At 67.2% G+C, this 7,329-nt stretch overlaps 1 protein-coding gene across 1 annotated transcript in view; it reads right to left on the bottom strand.

Annotated features, from left to right (window-relative positions):
- RNPEPL1 (arginyl aminopeptidase like 1) overlaps window positions 1–7,329 on the bottom strand; it is a 9,574-nt gene that overhangs the window by 769 nt on the left and 1,476 nt on the right. The window contains exons 2-10 of the mRNA XM_007469945.1: window positions 4,456–4,596; window positions 3,784–3,935; window positions 3,139–3,255; window positions 2,724–2,959; window positions 2,385–2,498; window positions 1,890–2,002; window positions 1,394–1,502; window positions 230–460; window positions 15–157 (exon numbers count right to left, since the gene is read on the bottom strand). Of these exons, the coding sequence (XP_007470007.1) occupies window positions 15–157; window positions 230–460; window positions 1,394–1,502; window positions 1,890–2,002; window positions 2,385–2,498; window positions 2,724–2,959; window positions 3,139–3,255; window positions 3,784–3,935; window positions 4,456–4,596 (1,356 nt within the window). The remainder of the gene's footprint in view (window positions 1–14; window positions 158–229; window positions 461–1,393; window positions 1,503–1,889; window positions 2,003–2,384; window positions 2,499–2,723; window positions 2,960–3,138; window positions 3,256–3,783; window positions 3,936–4,455; window positions 4,597–7,329) is intronic.

Here is a 7,329-nt window from a genome sequence, read left to right as displayed (position 1 = left end):
GCTGGTGGCTGCACCTGGCTCTCAAGGAAGCGCCGGACCCTGTGGAGGTCTGGGTAGTAGTCGTTTCGGACGACGATCTGCAGCCAGCGGATGCGGATCTCGGCGTTCATCGAGTCCAGCAGGGAGGAGTAGCACTTGGACAGGCTCATCACCACCTCTGCCGGCCACAGGCAGGTCAGGCCAGCCGGCCCCTCCCCTCCCCCACTACCCTGGTGGCTGCAGGACTCACCCTGGGGCAGCGGGGACCCGTCCAGGAGCCGGTCCAGGAAGAGCGCTGTCTGGAAGGTCCTCCACTTGGAGATGTCGATGGTGCTGGCGGACGCAGCCGCCTGGTCCAGGGGCTCCGCGGTCCACAGCTGGAAGAGGGCCTCCACGGGCCGGGTCAGGCTGGATCCCTGAGACAGGTCTGGCTCGGCCAGCGGGGGGCCCGTGGCATTCAGCCAGCGCTCAAACTCCAGTCCTGCAGGGAAGACACCACCCTGGGGTCCCGAGCAGGCCTGCCCGGGAGACCCCAGACCCCGAGGGTGTGCCTGGGTGTGACTGTTCCGGGTCTGGGAGCGCCGAGGGCAGGGGCTGTCTGGGGACGGCCGGGGTCACCTCCAGCCCCTGCCACTCCAAACCACTGGGGTGGCTTCGGCGAAGGGGCACAACAGAGGCTCGAGCTGGTGACTGAGGGCCCCCCCAGCCCCTCCACGCCTCTCCTGGGTAGAAGACGAGGCACTGTAAGCCCTTGGAGGGGAGGTGGCGGGATAGGCTCTGCCCCACGAGGGGGTCGGGGGCACCACCCTGGGAAAAGGATGTTCCTGCTTTAAAACCCTGGAGCTGGGCAGCCGTGGGGGCAGGTTCTGCCCATCGGCCGCTCTCAAAAGCCCTTGGAGCACTTACCAAACCTTCCCAAACACGGGGTCCCCCTGCCCACACCTTCCAGCCACACCTCACGTGGCTATAGCAAGCCCTGGCTTCTCCCTAGACGTCAGACCCTCCAGTCTCTTCTTTGGCCCCCAAGCCCTTGGACCAGGGACAGCCCCACGAGCCTCACAGCAGGCCGGCTGCCTTCAGCCAGCTCTCAGGCAAACCTCTCTCCGTGTCGCAGATCCTGCCCCAGGCCCTTTGCACAGTTTCCGGGGACCTCTTTCTGGGACTGCTTAATCAGGTCTGCCTGGCCTAAGTGCCACCTCCACGCTGGGAAGCACACCCTCCTCTCTGCTCCTATGGCGTCCAGCCCGAGGCCCACACTGTCCAGCGAGGGTGGCTGCAGGAAGGATGGATGAACCCGAGGGAATTTCTTCCAGGCAGAGGGGTCATCTTGTGCGGTGGAGCCCACACACCCGCCGCCTCCCTGGCAGGCTAAGGGGCAGCCGGCTGCGGACCCGCGGCAGGCGGTGGGCCTCACCTGCCCGGCAGTCCACGCTCTGCTCCTTCAGCTCCGGGAAGAACGTCAGGAAGGAGTCCAGCAGGTCCTGGGCTACCACGCTGGCGAACTTGTACTTTTCCACGTAGGCCTGCAGGGCAGGGGCAGGGCAGGGCTCGGTAGGCCTGGGGGCTGGGCGCACCGTCCCCATCCCACCGCCCGCGCCACAGCCGGGGCCTGCACGGCTGGAAAGGGCTGCTGCACCGAGGCGCCTGCACAGAGCGCTGTGCAGGGCCCAGGGTGGCGCGGAGGCACCCACTGCTGCCACACGGGCCCTGCCAAGTGGTCAAAACTGGGAGGGAGGGAGGACGGAGAGGAGGAAGCACCCCAGGCACTGCCCGGAGAGAAGGCCGCGTCCCAGCTCCGCTCACAGGCCCCCGCCACTCTGTCCCCACCACCAGGAGAGAAGGGCAGCCCTGGGAGTTGGGGTAGAGAAGAGGGGGCGTACGGGGCCTGTCTCGGGGAGGCGGCTGCTCACTCGGAGAAAGCCGTCGAAGCGCTGGGCATCCCCGCAGAGCTGGGACAGGTAGTACACGAAGCAGTAGCCCTTCTCGTAAGTGAACAGGTTCATCAGGTGGCTGGGATTCACCCCTGCAAGGGGAACACCCGTGGCTCTGGGCAGCGCCCCGACCCTCCCACGTCCCGAGGGACGGGGGCAGGATGGCGGCCAGGCGCTGTGTGGGACGGGAAGCGCTGAGGGCCGCCGTCCCTCACATCTAGATGTGCTAGGAGTGTGGAGACGGGGCCCGCCTTACCCGGGGGGCCTCGGTGGAGGCCTCGGTCCACACACCACGGTGACGGGTGCTCAGAGCCCGTGAGAGGCAGTGGCGGGCTGAGGGGCCCCTGACCTGGCCTCTGCGGGGATGCCACGGTGGGGACAGGCACGCCCGGCCAGAGTTAGCCTGGGCTGGGCAAGGAGGCCCTGCAGGATGACGTGTCCAGGGCCCGGGGCAGGGCCGGTGGGAGTGGGTACCTGGCTCCAGCTTGACCTGCAGCTTGCTAACTGGGCTGTCCTCGCCGAGGAGCTTCATCTGCCTGTGCAGGGCGTCCAGGCGGAAGGCTGTCTCCAGACAGGTGAAGGCAGCACCTGGACGGGGCAGGCGCGAGGCTGCTGCCCTTGCGGCTCCCTGCCCTGAGCCTTGTGGAGATGACCCCTGGCCACCCGGCTGGACACATGCACGGCAGGGGGACCACACCCCAGGGGCCAGGCTGGGCTCCCAGCCCCTCACACAATGCCCGGATGGCCCCGGTGGCCCAGCCTGCAGGAGGCCCCGGCGGTGCCCTCGCCGCCCCGCCCCAGCCCGGGTGGTACCGTAGGTCTCGGTGGTGATGCGCCGCTGCGCGTAGGTGGCCAGGCCCTCGCTCAGCCACATCTCCTCCCACGTGGCGTTGGTGACGGCGTTGCCGAACCAGCTGTGGGCCACCTCGTGGATGACGTCGATGATCAGGAACTCGTCACTCTCCAGGATGGAGGAGATGATGAAGGTGAGGCAGGGGTTCTCCATGGCCACAATGGGGAAGGAGGGGGGCAGGAAGACGATGTCATACCTGCCCAGGGTGGGGGGTGACCGTGAGAGGGCCGGGGCCCGGGCAGTGAGCATCACTTCCTTCCCAGGAGGTCAGACAAGGCCCCCCACCATGGGCTCCCGCTGCTTCCTGGTAGGGTGGGGACTTGCCCTCTGACCCCTCCTGCAGTCAGCCAGGCTCCCAGGGGCCCCAGGACGTACCTGCCCCACAGGTAGGGCCCGTAGAGGCGCTCGGCTGCGCTCAGCCACTGCTCCACCGCGCCGGACAGCTTGCTGGTGGCCGTGGGCAGGAGGCATGGCTCAGCCCACACGCGGCTCCTGTCACAGGGGCGAGGGTGGGTGGGGGCCGGCCAGTCCCCATCCCTCTCACCCCACTAGGCCTTCCCTCTGCTTCTGAACTCGAACACCACCTGCACCTAGTCTGGCCTGGTCCACCGCCCAGCTGCTGCCTGCCGCCCTGCCTCACTCACTGCCACCACGCAGGCCCTTCCCTTAGTGGGGGCCAGGCCACACGCAAGGGGCCGCTGGCTCCTTCTGTCTCTGAGTCAAGGGAGCCCGCACAGGTGTGAGGCTACGTCCAGCGGCAGCCCGGCCTGGCAGGAGGACCAGCTTGCACAGAGCGCTGGGGAGGTCGGAAGCCCAGCCTCCGGGTCTGGGGGTGCACGGGAGTGAGCGAGCTCCTCTCTCACGGACAGGGGCGGCCCCGGGGAGTGGCGACATGGCACGTGGGGTCGGTCCTCCGGCGGGGCGCTGCAGACGCGGGCCGCGCACCCGGCCCACGGTAGGATCTCCCCGAGGCCTGGACTCCGGGCAGCAGCAGCTGCAGGAAGCAAGAGGCGGCCCTACCTGGGCCCGATGTCTGCCGGCTGGAGGTCCCCGGCCACGAGGGCCACGAGGTAGGCGGGCACGGGGTGCTCCATGTGGAAGCGGTAGACGCCCTCCTCCTCCACGTAGGTGCTCTGTGTGGCACTCATCAGCACCTGCACCCCCGACGGGGCCTGTGTTCGGGGAGGCCCCACCCATCAGGGCACCCCGTGTCCGCGACGGGGAGCCCCACGCCCCGTCAGGGCACCCCGTGTCCCCAGTGGGAACTCCACAGCCCGGTCAGAAGCCCCACGTCTGTGGTAGGGAACGCCACGTCCCCGACGGGAAGCCCCGCCACCTGGATCAGGTAGCCACGTCACTGTCGGGGGCCCCCTCAGCCCCATCAGGGGTCCCCCCACCCTCTTCGGGGAACCCCACGCTCCTGGTCTGCACACCTCTTGCCCCAGTCGGGAGTCGGGTGGGCGTAGGGGTGCTGCCACGCTCAGGCCAGGAGCCCTGGGACCCAGCGACTCCGTCTGTGCCCTCCCCTCGTCAGGGTCCTGTTGGCTCATCCTGGGTCCAGGACCCCGAGCCTATCAGGTTGCCCCTCCTGCACAGTGCGGAGGGTGGGCTCCTCCTAGAGCAGTGGTCCCGGTGGCAGCCGGGGCCAGGCTCGGGCAGGCGAGAGTGCGGGCCGGGGCTGCGGGCGCTGACCTTGACGACGGCCGAGTAGGTGCACTTGACGGCGGGCGTGTCGAAGCACGGAAAGAAGGAGCGGTTGCAGACGGAGTGGCCCTGGGTGAAGACGAAGGGCTTGGCGCTGCCGTAGGTCAGCTCTGGGCCCAGCCACCAGATCTGCGGTGGGCGGACGCGGGGGTCAGCCGACGGCCCCTGGGCTCTGGCCAGTGACGCCCCCCCCCGGCACGTGCGCTGAGGCCTCCTGGAGACCAGAGCTGCCAGCTGCCAGTGAGGCGGGGGCACCCGAGGCACACGGGGGATGGGGGGAGCCTGGGGGCCCTGCCCCACAGAGAGCAGCACGTGGGGATGCCAGAACACCCCTCCCTGCCCGCCCAGCCTTGATTCCTGAAAGCTAGGCAGAGCCTCTGGAGAGGGCAAGGCCTTGGGAAGTGGCCCCAACCCCCCTGTCCTGCTCAGGCTTCCAGGCCCAGGGCTGCTGGGGCAGCGGCTGGCGAGGGAGGGAATCAGGAAGGGCCCAGGAGGGGATGGCCCGACTGGGCTCATCCAGGGCCAACAGCAGCTCCTGGGCACCATCGCTTGCCCGCCCTGGGCAGGCAGGGCAGCTGCCACAGAGTGTGGCCTGTGCTTTGCCACCAGGGCCAGGCCTCTCTCCAGGTGGGAGGCCAGGCACCCAGGGAGTCCCCCAGCCTGTGCCCCTCATGCCAGCTGCCAGAGAGAAATTGAGACGGTCAGAGCACCTGAGTCCAAATTCTCACAGGCAGGAGCGAACCCGGTCTCAGCCAGGAAAGGGAGCCGGGAATGTGGACGTATGGGGAAAGCAGTGCTTTCTGGTGACCCCCACGTACGCCTGAGCCCAGGGCCACCCCTGGAAATGGGGCAGCCTCACAGGGAGGGACCCCCCCACGGGGAGAAGGGCTCCCGGCCAGGGCCCGTGGGCAGGGAGCTCAGGCCGGGCTCTCGGAGAGGTCGCGCGGGACAGGAGCAGCCCGGGGGGAGGGCCGCTGGGGCCACGGCCGGAGCACTGTGGACAGACCCCGCAGCGGCCACCAGCGCCCAGCCACCCACCTCCCGGGCGGGGAGGCACTGGTGGGTGCCTCGCTCATCTGCAAGACGGACGGGGACCTCTGCACAGGACCCGACACCACACACGGTGTCCTCGGGAAGGGCAGCCGTCGGGGGTGGGCATGGGCTCAGGGCAGGAGTGGGGAGGATGCCCTTCAGGGCTTCTGCACAAGGAAACGGCCCCCGCCTGGAAGATGCCTCCACCGCACAGTGCCGGTGGCCCGGGGAGGCCACGGGGGGCCGAGGATGGGGGTGCTCTTCGATGCCGTGCCGCCTACCTGCTTCCAGGCCTGCCGGACACTGTCGCCCTCTCAGCCAACCTCCCCCCAGATGCCAAGGCCAGGCCCCACCACCACTAGGGAGCCCTCCCTCGCACCCTTGTGCCCACCACTGCCCCCAGCCTCTCTAGGGCCATTTCAAGACACCCCCTCTAACTCTGGCCAAACATTCCAGGGTCTCCAGGAAGGTCAGCACGGAGCCTCGGGGAGCTCCCCCAACCCAACCGCAGCCATTCTGTGGGGCCCCAAATCTGCTCTCACGCCCCCTCTGCCGGAACGACACGATCGTTGAAGCCAACTGGACTGTTCCTCGTCCCCACTTCAGGGACCGAGCGCACGCAGGTTCTCCCAGGGCCATTATGGAAGGACCCTAGTCCCCTGCAAGTGACAGGTCTGAGCAATCTACAGCTGATGGTGTCGACAGAGGTGGAGGACCCCAGACCCAGTGGGGCTCCCTACCCCGCAAACCCCAGACCCCAGACCCAGGAGGGGACTGCCTCTCCTGTAGACCCCAGATCTTAGCAGATGCCCAGGCTCGGCTGGGCTGCCTATCCAGTTCCTGCAGACCCAGCCAGACCACTGTCGGCGTTCACAGACGTCTTCAAAACTTCCTTTGGGCCGCTATGTCTCTGTTCTCTCACGGTGAGGAGTCTGTAGTGGTATCTTCCTTTTCTGCTGACCCCTAGGGCTGCCCCAGATGTTCAGAAGGCCTGTCTGGGGAGCCTGTTCAAAAATGCAGACTCCTGGGCCCTGCCACAGAGCTTCCTGGGGCTGGGACCCAGGAATCTGCATTTAATGAGACTCCCCCAGCAGTGAGTCCTTCTGCAGGTAGCCCTTGGCTCATGCTGGGGACAGGCCGCCATGGTCAGGCTGCTGGGGATACGGTCAGGCCCCAAGGGTGGCCTGTTATGGACCCTAGTCCCACCACTCTGCCAGCCTTGGGCGGACCAGACACGTGGGCTCCAAGTTCACAGATCAAGGTCAGGGAGGATCATACCCCTCTGTTCTCATGGCTCTGGTGGGAGGCATACATGACGCTGTCAGAGATCCAGGCTACCCCAGCAGGTGCCAACCCAGCAGGCCAGAGGCCAGGCCAGCACACCCACCGAAGCTCACAAAGGAGGTGAGGTGGCAGCTGAGGGCTCCTGGGAATCACGCAGGAAGCCCGTAGGTGTGTGTCTGCTCTAGGATCTTCCTGTCCAGGTAGGTGTGTGTCTGCTCTAGGCTCTTCCTGTCCAGATGTCACCTTGATGGCTCCTGACCTAATGCCTCTGTGCCACCTGTGCATCACTGTATCCATTTACATGCCGTGGGCACCGACACATGGAAACTTCTGGGGCCTCCCAGAGCTACGTGTATGTTGTGTGTGTGTGTGTGTATATGTGTGTGTGTGTGTTTGGAGGGGGGGTAGTGTCACAAGTGTGCTGTCCACACGGAGACCCAGGAACCCCCACGCTGCCAGAACGGAAGGTCCTGCTCCATCCTGAAAGCCCTCCTATGGTGGAGGGGTGCTACAGCCACAGCATCCAGCCTGGGCCACGCAGCCTTC

This window comes from Lipotes vexillifer, unplaced genomic scaffold (genome assembly GCF_000442215.2).
Source record: "Lipotes vexillifer unplaced genomic scaffold, Lipotes_vexillifer_v1.1 scaffold988, whole genome shotgun sequence".
NCBI lineage: Eukaryota > Metazoa > Chordata > Mammalia > Artiodactyla > Lipotidae > Lipotes > Lipotes vexillifer.
This window is presented reverse-complemented; position numbering and strand designations above follow the sequence as displayed.